The sequence below is a fragment of the Aspergillus brunneoviolaceus genome (genome assembly GCF_003184695.1).
Source record: "Aspergillus brunneoviolaceus CBS 621.78 unplaced genomic scaffold BO95scaffold_86, whole genome shotgun sequence".
Taxonomy (NCBI): Eukaryota; Fungi; Ascomycota; class Eurotiomycetes; order Eurotiales; family Aspergillaceae; genus Aspergillus; species Aspergillus brunneoviolaceus.
In genome coordinates, this window is record NW_020290816.1 from 139,663 (window position 1) to 154,172 (window position 14,510).

The 14,510-nt window shown below is 51.8% G+C and overlaps 6 protein-coding genes and 1 non-coding gene across 7 annotated transcripts, besides 2 other annotated features; 6 read left to right on the top strand and 1 right to left on the bottom strand.

Moving 5' to 3' along the window:
- Positions 1 to 144: 144 nt before the first annotated feature.
- On the bottom strand, positions 145 to 1,480 carry BO95DRAFT_447319 (glycoside hydrolase family protein). Its single transcript, XM_025587592.1, has one exon. The coding sequence runs from the start codon at positions 1,281 to 1,283 to the stop codon at positions 222 to 224; it is 1,062 nt and encodes a 353-aa protein (XP_025437575.1). The 5' UTR covers positions 1,284 to 1,480; the 3' UTR covers positions 145 to 221.
- A 1,915-nt stretch (positions 1,481 to 3,395) lies between these two features.
- On the top strand, positions 3,396 to 3,468 carry BO95DRAFT_t283. The gene has a single exon. It is a non-coding gene; the product is annotated as a tRNA-Trp (tRNA).
- Positions 3,469 to 4,443: 975 nt separating this feature from the next.
- Positions 4,444 to 5,549, top strand: BO95DRAFT_476802 (uncharacterized protein; the record flags this gene model as incomplete). The annotated part of the gene is made up of 2 exons (XM_025589950.1): positions 4,444 to 5,207; positions 5,474 to 5,549. 2 exons carry the CDS (start codon positions 4,444 to 4,446, stop codon positions 5,547 to 5,549), a joined length of 840 nt encoding a protein of 279 aa, XP_025437576.1.
- Positions 5,550 to 6,214: 665 nt separating this feature from the next.
- BO95DRAFT_423501 (PAF acetylhydrolase family protein) lies at positions 6,215 to 7,447 on the top strand (the record flags this gene model as incomplete). The annotated part of the gene is made up of 1 exon (XM_025584635.1): positions 6,215 to 7,447. Exon 1 carries the CDS (start codon positions 6,296 to 6,298, stop codon positions 7,445 to 7,447), a length of 1,152 nt encoding a protein of 383 aa, XP_025437577.1. The 5' UTR covers positions 6,215 to 6,295.
- Positions 7,448 to 8,035: 588 nt separating this feature from the next.
- Positions 8,036 to 8,446, top strand: BO95DRAFT_436161 (uncharacterized protein; the record flags this gene model as incomplete). Its single annotated transcript, XM_025585217.1, has 1 exon — positions 8,036 to 8,446. The coding sequence occupies one exon, from the start codon at positions 8,036 to 8,038 to the stop codon at positions 8,444 to 8,446; it is 411 nt and encodes a 136-aa protein (XP_025437578.1).
- Positions 8,447 to 9,259: 813 nt separating this feature from the next.
- Positions 9,260 to 9,338: a sequence feature (Protein overlapping with rRNA (BO95DRAFT_507635, RAH41058.1) was converted to a misc_feature.).
- Positions 9,339 to 9,365: 27 nt separating this feature from the next.
- Positions 9,366 to 9,565: a sequence feature (Protein overlapping with rRNA (BO95DRAFT_507635, RAH41058.1) was converted to a misc_feature.).
- A 656-nt stretch (positions 9,566 to 10,221) lies between these two features.
- BO95DRAFT_399127 (alpha/beta hydrolase) lies at positions 10,222 to 11,252 on the top strand. The gene is made up of 2 exons (XM_025583816.1): positions 10,222 to 10,712; positions 10,805 to 11,252. Exons 1-2 carry the CDS (start codon positions 10,284 to 10,286, stop codon positions 11,156 to 11,158), a joined length of 783 nt encoding a protein of 260 aa, XP_025437580.1. The 5' UTR covers positions 10,222 to 10,283; the 3' UTR covers positions 11,159 to 11,252.
- Positions 11,253 to 12,599: 1,347 nt separating this feature from the next.
- BO95DRAFT_374102 (flavin reductase family protein) lies at positions 12,600 to 13,389 on the top strand (the record flags this gene model as incomplete). Its single annotated transcript, XM_025583085.1, has 2 exons — positions 12,600 to 12,653; positions 12,718 to 13,389. 2 exons carry the CDS (start codon positions 12,600 to 12,602, stop codon positions 13,387 to 13,389), a joined length of 726 nt encoding a protein of 241 aa, XP_025437581.1.
- Positions 13,390 to 14,510: the final 1,121 nt, after the last annotated feature.

The following is a 14,510-nucleotide window of genomic DNA, read 5'->3' on the forward strand; positions in this document are numbered from 1 at the left end:
CAAGATAGTGGTACGCGATCTTTGGGACGTCGAAGCAGTTTCGATTGGACTGGATACCCTGAATGACCTGGACAGGAGAAAAAAAACCCCCCCAAAAAAATAAATAAATATGAAAAAGAGGAAGGAAAAAACGGACGAATGAGTCAATTGAAAAAGTATGTATTCCAACTATGAGATCTATGGTATGGGTATCACATCTACCAGTACGACATAGATATAGCCTAGTTGGAGTGCTGCACGGGGGGTAACAGCGCGATCTTAGAGTCCAAACTGAATGTGAAGGAGTCGGAGGAAGAGGACTCCGACGAGGAGGAGCTGGATGCCGAGAAGGAAGACTCGGACGAAGAGGAAGACTCGTAAGAGGACGACGAAGAAGTGGCCGAAGAGGAGGCTGACGACGCTGACGACGACGTAGACGAGGCAGAAGAGGAAGAGGTAGAGGTGGAAGTGGAGGACGACGAGCTCGACACATAGACATTGCCCACGGAGTTGACGGCATCATCGGTGAACATGTAGTTATTGGCGCAGTAGAAGAAGGCGTAGCGTGTCACAGAGGACTGGGAATCGAGCCAGGAGACCGCCTCATCGAGGAAGCTCACGGTGGTGTCGGCGTCGGAGACACCGCTGGTGTCGGCGCTCAGGCCGAATTCGGTAAGCCAGACCTCGGAGATGTCGTAATCGGCGGCGGCCTCGATGGCTTCGTTGACAAAGGTCTTGAGTTCGTCGACCGAATCACCGTACCAGTGCACAGCGAGGGCGGAGATGTTGCAGCTGGAGCAGTCACTCATGAAGCTCTTGAACCAGTCCAGTCCCTCGCCGCTGCTAGTGGAAGAGGTCACGGCGGGACTGACTAGCTTGGCGCTGTTGGCGTAGGGGGTGATGTACTCCGCGTAGAGTTCCGCCGCGGTGGCAGCGGTCATGTCAGCCTGCGACGACATGTCGGGCTCGTTGAAGCCCAGGATGTACGAGCTGCCCGACGAGAGTGCGGTCTCCACCGCGTCGGTCCAGCCATCGACATAGTCAGAGCCGGAGCCCCAGAGCATAGGGACGTAATCCACGCCCGAGGGCATGTCGCCTCCCATAGAGCTGCCCCAGTTGTACGACCACGACACGGTACCAGCCTCGTCGTTGGTCAGGGTGCTCACCAGGGTAGCATCATTGTACGCAGCACCGCGCTTGCTGGTAGAGCGCTTCTGTAGGCTGGTCCTCCGAGTTTGAACCGGGAAGGCAACAGCTGAAGCAGCAAGCAGGCCAGCGGTCAGAGAATGGGCGAAAGAGGGCATCTTGCGGACAATGATTGGACAAGGCCAAAGGATTGAATGAATGGGTTCTCGGACGAGATTGGGAAAAGACTGTCTTGGGACAAGTGAATGACCTGACGCAGTAAAAGGAAAGACTGGGTGCACAGCACACGATTCGAACAAGGAATGAATGAATGATGAATTCAATTAACCAGGCGATGGAGATATTGGTGATGAAGTAGGGGAACGTGTGTTATATAGGCAAGCGAGCCCTAAGTTGGCAGGCAACCGCCGGTCCGCCCGGCATCGCGGCCATGGACGATGGTGCTTGAGTGGGCGCATGGCTGAGAATCTAGAATCGGTATACCAACTGCTGACAGCCCCGCTGCTGCGTAAGTCAATGATGGCCACCTATCCAAGCCCTAACCGCGAGTGTGGGGTGGTACTAGGTGTGGTCAGAGGACGCACTAGCCACTAGTCACTACTTAGGTACCATATACAGGCTGATGCCGTACTGACAGGCAGAGTACCCATTGGCTCGAATGTTGACGCCGGCTCGTTGAATCAATTTTAGCAGTCGACCGCAGCAGCCGGTGGATCCATGGCGACGTTGTTTTCATGGCTGTGGTGGGTCTGTCACTAGTCCGGAACTCTAGATCGGTCCAAGACTCCAAGCAAATGGACGGAAATATCTTCGGTGCGATAACGATTGGACTATTTTCAGGCATCAAAAACTAGGTTAGCCCCGACAAACATGAAACACATACGTAAGCCTTGCTGAAACACCAGGAGTCAATGCACCGGCCATGTGTTCCTGAAAGACTGAGTTACAACCTGCTGAAGTTGCGAGATGCTGCTGGAATATACCAATCAATTTGCCACAAGTCTGAACTTCTCCTCGCTTGTCGTAGCTTTGCAAATTGGTCAATCGCTCTACACTCCGTACTTTCAGTTTTTGATCTTTTTGAGAAGTCATGCGGTTTGTTCACCGCGACATAGCCGACCATCCTTAGACAGTAGTCCTCCCCACGAACTCTTCAAAAAATAGAACAAGTACTGTACAGTTCTGCCAGCTCTTTCACGTTCTTTGAGTCATACCACCCCTGCAAAGCCGTTGCAGTACTCGACTTCGACGATTGTACTTGCCAGACTCATCTGCCTTGTTGGGCAACTTGGTCCAGTGGGATTATCTTATGGTCTATACCCGTCCACCCAATATGAATCACGGCCGGCCAACTAAAAGACCACGAGCATCTGAGAGAATGCCCTAGGGTAGGCATACTCGACGACCAGGATTGGACTGTGCACAGCGCTCATCCTGCAATAGCCCAAATTTCGCCCGCAGACCTCGGTTGCCTTGCGCTTTTGCCACCGTCACATCGCAGGAGGAGAGAAATCTACATCCCCATGCCACCCCCTTTGCTCAGGCAGTGGGTAATCCGACCAGTAGGTATTCCTATCAGCTACGACTTCCACCTCTGGCATGTTCCGGGGAAACACGGTACCTGTACAGCACAGACGCTGCGATGCGCGTAATTAACGACACAACGGGCGGATCTAAAGGGAGACACCCACATCCGATCCGTCCGCAGCCGAATATAGTCTGATAAAGGGGTTCTGCCGGATGCTGGTCGGTTCAGCGATCAAGTATTGGCGTACGGGCTGGGCTATAGCAATAAGGGTGTGTATGCCGAGTTCGATGAGAATTGACTCCAGAATCTCGGGTCTACGCGCGCATGTTGGTGGGCTATGCTGTAAATCTGTGTCGGTGTCGATGTCGATGCCATGTTCTGTGTGGGTTCACACAGGGCTCATGGCGGTTTTTAATTCTCCAGTTCAGTTTGGTGTTGACAGGGATTGACCCTCGGTTGACATAACCCAAGCAGGAAATATATAACCACTGTCGGTCACACTCAGCAAACCATGGAACAATCTACATTCAAACTGCTAGCCTTACCGGAAGATTAGAAACCACCACATAAGTGTATGAGTCTAAGAAATATACAATAACATAGGTTGGTGCATGTATAATGTCCAGATTCATCTGTTTTGTAGCCCGACCATAAAGTGGATCTTGCCCGGTAAGCTCGATGAGAGCACAGAACATTACATGTAGTATATATTCATACAGATGGTTTCAGACATCACCCACATGGGCCTATGGCGCAATTGGTAGCGCGTACGACTCCAGATCGTAAGGTTGCCTGATCGAGCCGGGCTGGGCTCATTTCTTTTTTCTTTTTTCCTTTTAGTTTTTTTTTTTCTCGCCGCCCCCTTTTTCCTGATCCCCATGTTCATGTTGATTGGTCTAAACTGCGCAGCTGGCTCCCCTGTCGCCGTCGGAATCTACACCTCTTTCCGAAAGCTTTCGCTATGCTGTGAGCCCTTTGTGAAGTTGAATAAGCACTGGACTGTGCTTGGCTGTCTATCACTTTTCCCTTTCCATCTGACATCCTTCTCAAAAGAGACATTAGAGCGTCCTCACCGAGGACCAAATATATTCCAATAGGCATCACTTGCACAGCAGTAAACCGTAACCAGTCGACACCCTCCCGAGCACACCAGTGGACGAAGCCTGGACCGACCCTGCAAAAATTTGAATGCGACGATCGCGAGCCACCAGAACTGTAAATAGTATGAATATTGAGTCGCAAAATTACAACCATGACCACCCGCGCAGAGTCTGATAGTCATGAGCTGTTAAGAAAAGGCTCCCAGCTGTGAGAAGTGGATGTGTATTAAGATGTGTGTATTGTAGAATACGTGGAAGCTTGGCGCATATGATGAAGTCCGAGGAAATGTGACCGGAGGCATCTCACATCAGTCTTACAGAGACCCTTCCTGCATGGTCATTTACTCAGGGAAATCCCCTACGATCGGCTCGAATGGGGCCCCCGTGCAAATCACTCGAATCTCTGGTACAGGAAACAAATATGCTCACCCAGATTCAAGTAGATCTGACCCGATGGGGAGTTCCATATCCGAAGAGGCCTTTTCCACAGGAGCAGCAGTCAGTCGTACCTTCTGTATACATAGAGAGACTCCAACTCACATCAAATCTGGTCACCTTGAGCATCGGAAGACTTGATTTGTACAGTACAGATTCCAGTCTAAGTTCTACCTACGCAATCTTATTGTTACCCCCTTCTATCTTACTTCATCCTCGAATGAAAGCAAGGAACCGAGACAGAAAACCACAATCATGACAGGCGGCCCAGCCGCGACCCAGCCCGCAGCTTCTGCGTCCCATGCACCTAAAGATCGGTGGGAAGACTCTCCTGTTGACCGTGATGTTCTCAGGGCCCAGTACTGCACTCAACGATGCCTGCTGGGCCTGCAGCGCCGTGGTAAGCTGGACGAGCAGTGTCCCAACGTCGAACGGCACCGAGTCAACGGCAGCACCCACCATCCCACTACTGTGGAGGAGCTGGTGGAGCAGATCCAATTGGGACTGGATCACAACCTGGAGCGAGCGATGCCCATCGTCGGGCCCGGCTACGGACGCCCTGCCCGCCCTGGTGGCTCCGGCGCCCCCTTCAAGGTCGTCTCTCCCCGGTTCGGATACGCGGTGGTCGGAAAAGGAACCCTGTGTTGTATCTGGCCGCGCCTCGAACGGGAGGCGGATGTGTACACGCAAATTCTGATGGCAGCACAGGGGTCCGCGGTGCCCGTGTTCCTGGGCAAGATCAACCTGCAGCAGCCATATGAGCTAGAAGGCTTCGGACGGGTTCGCCACATGCTCCTGATGGGCTACGGGGGCGAGGAGATCGGGATGGTGACGACCGTGGATAAATGGGACAAGTACAATCATCAAGCCACATCCGCTCACGAGATCGAGGACCTCGGGGTTATGCACAAGGACCTGGCGCTTCGGAACGTGCTGTGGAATGCGGAGCTGGGACGGGCCATGATCATCGACTTCGAGGCGTGTGAACTCGTGCTGGACCGGATCGCCGAGCGGCCTGCGTGGGTGCCAGAGGAGCTGGCGAGTCGCCCGTCGCAACAAATGTCTTTGGGTAGGTTCTCAATCGAGTCTCGTGGGCACTGCAGATTCCACCAGGTGTGCTGCCATTATGACCCGGACGAGACTTGTCCCAATAGAAAGTATGGCTTACCACCATAGAACTTCGTCTCTGGGCGATCTGATTTCTATTCATTCAGGGTTGATAGATTAGTTTAGCCAGATTTCTTTCTTCATGTAATAGAATTCATGTCTGACACCAATGTCGAAGGGGAACTCTTCGAATGCTACACAGCCGTCTTTTAAAGTCCTATAGCAAGCGTCGTGGTGACGCGGCCCCGCAGTAATTCAGAATGCACAGACACCTCCGACATAAGCCATGCTTTCTTTATTTGACAGTCATTGGCTAGCATGGGGATGCTAAGCTCAATGGTGGTTAGCATGCTTATTCTCCACGCATGACAGTGGTGCTCGGATAAATCGGGTCAGCATGGGTCCCACCAGTTAGTGCAATAATTCGCGCATACATCCCATCTTCTCAGCCTTGCAAGAGATAGCATCTTCTTGAGACAGATATAGTCCGTTATTATGGATAAATAACGCATGCTACAGGTCTACGCCTTTGTTGGTTTGCTCCTCTTAAACCTTCTGTAGCTCAGGCCTACATGTTGCCCCGAGCTAGTGGGGTCGGGGTGGTGGTCATTTAGTAGGCGAACTGTGATAAGATAATTAAAATGCCTCACATATCATCCATTTTGCACTGGATCCAAGAGAAAGTTTATCCTAGAGTTCTCTTCAGGTACCTACCGGGGGATGATGAGGCAATTACCTGAGCAATACTGCGAGACGTCATGATTGAGACCAGTCTCCCGTAGGCAAGCCCTGCGATGAAACTCCAAGGTCAGCTTGTCGTGCACAGACAATATTAATTCACTCAGTCTGTCAAATGTCTACTGTATGGCATCGAATTCCACCGCAAGCGCCTCGAACCATTCAAGTATAAGTCCATGATGGCTTGCTGCTGGATTCGGATCAGATTCCATTCTTCGAGTCGAATTTTTTTCACACCCCTCATCTTCAGAAGGCCGCCAACATGATCCGAGTTATCCTAGCCTCCATTTCCTTCTTTCTCAGTCTCGGACAGACAGCAAATGTTCCTCTGCCTTCGAGCACCGGACCGTGCGATGTCACGCTCCAGGCAAGTGAACTAGTCGATCTGTCTCGAACCGATCCTTTTGACCCTAAAGGAGGAAAACGTGCTCTCATGATCACCACTTTTACCCCGGCAAATTGCGGAAGTGTACTTTCCACATCATACATCCCGAATGCCACAGCCAGGTATGAGGATGAGAGTTTACAGCCGTTTGGAATACCCTCAGGGACGTTCGAGTCGTTTCGGATCCAAACCCAAACCCAGCAGCAGCCACCGCCTTCCAGCCCTCAGGGAAATTACCCAGTCGTGCTGTTCTCACCAGCTCTGGAAACCTCAAGACTAGTGTACACATCGCTGCTCCAAGACCTTGCCAGCTACGGATTTGCCGTCATCTCCGTCGATCATCCGTACGATGCCAACATCGTGGAATACCCCGATGGCCGCACGGTGGTCGGAATCCTCGGGAACATCACTACAGATGCACAATACAGCTCAGCAATGAATGTCCGCGTTCAAGACATGAGATTCGTCCTGAATCAGACTCAGAACAGCACGACGCTCGGGGAAATCTTCCCATTGGGCCGGGAAAATTCCCAGCTACTCTCTCTGGATCGAGTTACGATCTTTGGCCATTCTCTAGGTGGAGCCACCGCCGCGCAGACCCTGCTGGTCGACTCTCGATTTGTCGGGGGCATCAACCTGGATGGGTCACTGTGGGGGTCTGTTGTGGACGAAGGACTATCGCGCCCGTTCCTGATGTTCGGGAATGCGAACCACACCCAGGCAACCGACGCCAGCTGGGCAGCGGTTTGGCCGCATCTGCGAGGATGGAAACTCGAACTCAAACTCGCAAAGTCGAAGCACTATACGTTCTCGGACTTTCCAGTGCTTGTCGATGCTCTGAATATCTCGGACGAGGCCAAGCAGATTGTCCAGGCCGGGTATATTGGGACTATAGGCGGGCTGCGGGCCAGGAACGCGATCGTTTCGTACATCACCGTCGCACTACGGTACTTCGTCTATGGGCGAACGTCAGACCTACTGAGCGGACCCTCGGCAGCTTTTCCTGAAGTGACTTTTGTGTCGTCTTGACTTTGGGGGTGGTTTTTGGAACGATCTGGCTGGCGGGAGAGGTGAGTTGCCAGCTAGCCCTTTGCTGTCGCTGTGGTTGAGGTTGATTAGGCAAGATCCTACCCTAAGCCTACTGCTCACGATATAGTGGCTAGAGCGCTCTAGCAGACAGACTTGTGTTACTAAACAACGATTCATTGTCAACAGCTCGTTGAATAACAATTTTAAACTTCCAGTACAAAGGATTTGCACAGGGAGATTTCTTCACTTAGACAATGCCTCCTTAAGGCTATAGTAACCACACAAAGAATCCGGACAACCAAAGATTGTCCGCGAAGACGAGTCTGCATAGTGTTCTTGTCCAACGTGGTCGTGGTGTTGAGAGGCCATTATCTCCATCAATCTTTGTCCATGACTAGCTTGTTTGTATCTCACCCCACTATACTGGAGCTGCATCTCACACAGCACACCCATCCCATCGATACCTCACGTATAAATACCCTCATCACCCTCTCACACCCACTCATCCTCCCCACCTCCACCAGGATCTTCAAAACTCAGGACCTGCACCAACAGCTTCTGTTTACTCACGGAGAGGAACCATCCACAATGGGAACCAACCGCACCCCTCCCTTCCACGGCACCTTCGACGGCGTGACGTTCACGCTCACGCGGCAACGGCACCCCGGCCTGGAGGGGGTGGTGATCGACTACGTGCACCTGGAGCGCGAGGGCCACGAATGGGTCTCACTGGCCGGGCGTCTGCTCCAGCAGCACTGGCGCTGGTACCCGCTGCGGCGGGGCGAGCGGCGCCGCGGGGCGGCCGTCATCTGCAGCGGCCGCGTGCGCCTGTACATCGACGAGCCCACCTTCGGCCTGCCGGTGGCACTCCCATTCTTCCACCTGAACGAGGCCGAGTGGGCCGCGGTCGATGGTATGGCCCCGCCCATGCCGGTGCTCCTCGCGCTCCAGGAGCATCTGATGAAGCCGGGGATGGGGCTGACTCAAGAACGAATGTAGGTTGGACTAACCCCTTACAAGGAGGTAGGTAGTAGAGGTGGAGATCTAAATGGAATCAAAGAATAGAAACAAAGAAAAATATCGTGAACCCCGGATACCGGGCGATTGATTCTAATTCGAGATCCGAATATGCAACTGCGCCAATTATGTCTGCTCCCAATCAAGAAAGTGTCAATTTTGTAGATCAATTGTCTCTTGAACCTTTTGGATATAAGCAAATTTCTGCCCCAAAAAGTCAAGGATCAAGACTTCGATACAAACTCCTCGAATTCGATGAGGGCCTTTACTAGTGTTGCAGCCACCGAAAGGGGTGGACTTGCCTTCCACTCTTTGCAGCGCTCCTCGAGGTACTGTACATGCAGCGCCATGTCCCAGCCGCACCATAGACGACTGCAGACGAGTGGACAATAAGCCCGAGCTGCTCCTTGGTGCACAGATCGTTGCAGGGAAGCTGAAGCACGTAGAGACGATACCTGCATAGCCCTGGGAGAATACTTAGTATGCTAACACGGTTCGATCGAATCCGGCCTAGTCTCGATCCTTATCCTTATCAATGTCCACATATTAAGGAGCGTCCTCTTCACGGGAACGACGGATCCCTTGAAAGATAAAGACTCACGGGGTGCATTAGGGTGGGGTCTTGGGAGGGGTTCCGATTCCATCAATGAGCAACCCGGCGTGTGCGTAAGGCACTCCTTTCCGCAGCGGTATTTTCGACCAAAGCCGGTGGTCGTCCCTGACATAGTGGGAGAAAGATAAGTCAAAGGAGCTATACCACAATAGTTTTGAGCTACATAGTTAGTTTTGCTAAATATTCTAGTACATACGACCACAGGGTGTGGAAAACAGGGCTTCCCGTCCGCTCAGCCGTACTTAAGCCACACGCCGGGAGGTTAGTAGTTGGGTGGGTGACCACCAGCGAATCCCTTCTGTTGTATGTTTTTGCTCGTTAATTTTTTTAACCGTCCGTTCAAGTGGCCATATCGATTGTATGTACTACGCTCCGCCTCCCATATGATGATTCTCCATGCAGGAACAACGATTGATCGCGCAATGTATGTACTGTTATCTTATCCTCCGTGCAGTGTATCTACGATCCTGTTAGTGGTCAAGATGTGATGGACCTGTCAGAGAGTCAGAGACAGACCACCAGGGTGGGTGGCGCATGGCAGGTCCCATCCGAGGTTTCGGCCCGCGTCAACGGCAAAACTCCCCACTATCGGACCCAATTGATAGTACTGTCACTGGTCAGCGACTTCAATCTCGTATTTCAGCCATCAAAGGAACAAAGAACCATCGGTTACTACAGTGTAACAGCGCAAGGTAAATTGAAGCCCCACTGCTTTTTTCCGTTGTGAGTGGCTCCTAGTATTCCCAAGGATCAACATTGTAGTTGGTTTGAATCCTTGTTCACTCCACACTTGGTAATAGTGTGTGTAACTGCCACCTAGCCCCCACCTGCAGGTGCATGTTAGAATCTAGAACCCGAGGTATGTCCATGTATTGATATCCTGATAGGGTACAAAACCTTCATAGACAGGCGTGGTCCTTTTAGGCCTACGTGCAAGTAACACAGCCGATGTAACCTGGCAGACAGCTAATTGTGGCTGCGTGATGTCTTCGTATGACATGCACCTGAACGATTACAAATCTGCAGGTGTCCATTGAAAAGTGGTGAGATTAGATAAGTAACTAAAACCATGACAAATGGCCACTAACTTAACTAAGACTAAATTGCTTCTTTAGCCATCCGGACTTCTCAGCCTCTTTCTTCTCAGCAACAACACCCATCATAACAGAGTCGCAACCTGTTTTCCAAATCAGAATCCCCTTCACTATGTCTTCAGCAAACCTCCCGGTGATTGTTATCGTTCCAGGTGCCTACGGCACACCCGAAGGGTTCGAGAAATTGCAACCGTACTTGAGCCAAGCCGGATACGCAACACACCCCGGATCATACCCCAGCTGCAATCCCTCGGATCCGGCCAACGTGTCCTCTGCCCAAGATTCTGCTTTCTTGCGCGACAATGTCTTACTCCCTCTTTTGGACGAACAAGGTAAAGATGTCGTCATCATCGCACACTCATACGGGGGTGTAGTTGCCGGCGGCGCAGCAAGAGGACTTGCAAAGGGAACGAGAAGAGCCCAGGGTCAAGCGACTGGCGTCATCGGCCTTATCTACGTGGTGGGCAATATCGCCCTTGAGGGAGAGTCGCTCTTGACTGCTGTAGGCGGCGCTTACCCTCCTTTTATCACGGCCGACAAGGTACGTACGATCTACCCAGAACAACCGCGATCATGACCATAGGCCATTGTATTGATACTTTTTTTTTTTTTTCCATTTTCACTCGCTCTCAGCCTTCGCAGGGACTTTCTCTCATCGAACCAGCAATGGATATTTTGTACAATGACTGCGACCGTGCCCTGGAGCCGGAATTGGCGAAGTTCATGCAGCCACACGCACTCCGAGCCTTTGTGACCCCCGCCACTGCCCCGGCCTGGGCGGAGAGTGCGTTCGATGGGAGGAGGGCGTATGTGCGTGCACTGGACGACTGCTGTAACCCTGTGTCGTTGCAGGATCTGTGGCTGGAGAAGTCCAAGGTCGAGTGGGAAGTGGTGGACTTTAAGACCGGACACATGCCATTTGTGAGCCAGCCTCAGGCTTTGGCGGAGCAGATCATCAAGTTCATTGATGAATTTATTGCAAAGTAAATGGTGACGAATTCGGTGCCCACAGCGTGGTGCAGAAATCCAAATACATATCGGCCAAGTTGTTGTGCTCGACAGATTGTTGCTACCAATTGACACATTTTTTTAGTCAAAAAACGAACGTGGTCAACTTGGAAAGCCTTTTGATAGGGATTAATCCAAGAGAAGTGACTTTCATGCGATCCGCCAGAATGGATGTGCCAATCTCCACGAATGCCTTCTACGGTCTGTAGCTGCCACGTCATTAGTAAATATTCAATCATAGGATTTGACATATTAGTATATCCTCACTTGGCAAGTAGAGAGCCGTGCTTCAACGTTGGTACTTTGTTTATACCGCACGCGCAATCGGCCATTCATATTCTGGGTGCCTCAGGTATCTGTGAGCGGATGCCTAACAGGCCACCAAGGCGCCTTTCACCCGCACGGTACCTGGTGATCGCTGCCACGGTTATGCGGTTGTATGTTTCGTCCCCCCTCTTCTGCCTTTTTGCTTTGTCAATCCCAGTGGAGGCTCGTCAGTGCAAAGGACATGGGATTGCTTTTGTGTCCATCCTTCGCGCAACAGACGCCGGAAGAGACGTAAACGACCGCAGTGAGAATGCTTGGTGAGGCTCCCAATTCTAGTGCAACACTATGCTGTCGCGGTAGCGTCTTTGATATAGGTGTGACGAGCCAAGTTTTCCGGAACCCTGTTTACTATAAGTGCAACGGTACCTTTCTCCGAGAAGAAGAACCCCCACCCTTTGGGGTATTCTTGATATAGAAGTGTATCCTCTATCACTGACTGGGCTTTCGGGGCCTCGGACATTCGGGATCTTGGCAATGGGAGTGAGGAAAGTGAGGCGGGGAGGCCAATACTTGGGGCATGACATCATAGTCCACTGGACCAGTGTCAATGATACCATAACCAAGTCTTAGTAGGGATATGGCTTGGGCAGGGGAGTAGGCCCAAGAAGTTGTGGGAGGATAAGGGAGCGTTTGACTAATTGGATGTCTGGCAGGCAGATGTCTTTGAAGTCATATCATTCGACCACGAAAAGAGACAGAATAGCTCAGGAATGGGGAGTCTCGGTACGACAGATCATATGAAATCGTCAATACTGCTTCCCTAGCTCCAGTAGATATAGTTGCATACGAGGACAAGGCGAAGGGTGCGGGACTTAGTCGCCGATCTCTCGGGATCGGCATCTCGGAGCCTCGGAACACCTCTCGATCGATCCATGACCGGGCTGTCGGGAGGAGACAACTAACCCTCTGGCATTCCTGGACGTGGATCATGACAGCACGACACCCAGCGGACTGCCGGTTGATATGCCGCTGTGGGGGTTGCAGGTGTCAGCCTCTTGAGTATATAAAGTACTTCGATCTCTGACCGTCAAGGGATACCAGCAAACCTTTCACACACAGCCAAAGAGCCCTGCCAACGAAAAACATCAGTAAAATGTTCTACCAACCCGGAGTCACCGAGCATGGACTACCACATGACCCCTTCAAGGTCTGAATGCACTCCCAAACGCAGTCACCGCACCTCACAGCCATTGACCCCAAGAAAAATCCAGGCCTGCGTCGTACCCCGCCCGATCGGCTGGATCTCCACCAAGAACAAGAAAGGCCAGTGCAACCTGGCGCCGTACTCGCAGTTCAACAACCTGACCTTCGACCCGCCCTACGTGATGTTCTCCTCCAACCAGACGGCCCAGGGGATCCGGAAGGACACGGTCATCAACGCCGAGGAGACGGGCACCTTCGTGTGGAACCTCGCCACCTGGGACCTGCGCGAGGCCGTCAACATCACCGCCGAGCAGACCCCCTACGGCACCGACGAGTTCGAGCTCTGCAAGATCACCAAGGAGCAGGCCACGTTGGTGGATGTCCCCATGATCAAGGAGTCCCCCGTCAAGTTTGAGTGCGAGTACCACACTACCGTCCGCCTGCCGGGCAACCCGCCCATGGGCACCGTCGACATCGTCATTGGGAAGGTGATCGGCGTGCACGTCGCGGACCGCGTGCTCACCGACGGCCTGCTCGACATCAAGAAGACGCAGCCCATCGCGCGCTGCGGCTACTACCAGTACACTGTGGTGAAAGACACCTTCGAAATGATCATCCCCAACATGTCGGCCGATGCGCTGTATGGGTTGGAGGGGAATGCGGCGAGGAATCGCAGCAAGAATGAGGCAAACAAGGCGGCAGCGGGTCAGGTGTCTGAATTTCCTGAGAAGGATTCTTGAGTGGGTGAAGGATATGGATGAGTGGTAGATCTGGTTGCATCTGAACCATTGATAAGTGTGAGACAGCAGACTCATTGTTGCACCCACTACCTTGCTGGGTGTTTGTACATAACTGTATTAAGAACTTACCAATGTAGTGAAATAGGAAAAAAAGGGGGAGGTTTTCTTTTTCTCTCTCTTTTGTTGTTTTACCCTGATTACTCGGGGTTACAACGATCCACCTCTTTGTCAACCAAGAAGAGAATGATTAAGAGAAAAGAGGTATTTGGGGATGTGGAAGGCGTACGCATATAGTGCTCAGTAGGTATCAAACTCAGAGTCATAGTCTTTGGCTTGTCTTCTGACTCCCAGGTTCTCCAACCAAGGAGTTTTGTCCGATTCGTGTGGAGAACAAAAAGCGGCAGTGCTGCGGATGCCATGTCAACCTCTTGCCAAAGGGAAGCCTTCGCGAAAGTGACCACAACAGGCCTCGGAAACGGGCCGATTGCAGACAAGGTACATACCCAAGTTTCAATTTCCGTGTTGGTATTTTTATGGGCCGTAAGGGCAGTAAGAGGATTCTCGACATACTGCTGTACACATTCAGAAGCGTAGGCATTTTGTGACATTTGTCTGATTTGGACTTGACCGACAGGCTTATTCTGTGTACAGTACAGTCTATCAAGAAGATAATTTACGCTTCAATGTGGATTGCTACCCGTGCCTACAAAAGAGTCATGGGGCAAAGCAAGCAGAGCTTGTGACTTCGCTTCGAAGTGCAGGCAAGAAAATCAAGGTAGTGAACTTGTGCAAAATGCGTTGAAGCAGATTATGCGATAATTCAAAAAAAACCACTTCAAAGACACAGACATTCACGTATTCAGGTGCAATCCATACTCAAACTGGAGTCGACTTCCGCTCGCCAGGCCTTGCTCTGCTGATTTCAGATCCATTCTTGCCGGAAGGGAGGATATACCTCGACCAAAGGGAAAGCGTTGAAGCTAATTCTCATTGCCAGCGGCTTCCCCATCGCGTTTCTCGGCGCCCTGATAGGCAGTGTAGTAGAAGCGCTTGTCGAGGGCCTCGTCCTCCGCCTCGCGCTTCTCGGGGGCCGTGTAGGCAGTGTAGTAGAAGCGCTTGTC

Bases quoted from the DNA above. Each gene is read 5' to 3' on its own strand.
- BO95DRAFT_447319 (XM_025587592.1), bottom strand. From the start codon at position 1,283: ATGCCCTCTTTCGCCCATTCTCTGACCGCTGGCCTGCTTGCTGCTTCA.
- BO95DRAFT_399127 (XM_025583816.1), top strand. From the start codon at position 10,284: ATGTCTTCAGCAAACCTCCCGGTGATTGTTATCGTTCCAGGTGCCTAC. The intron at 10,713-10,804 runs GTACGTACGATC...ACTCGCTCTCAG, and splicing joins CTTTTATCACGGCCGACAAG to CCTTCGCAGGGACTTTCTCT.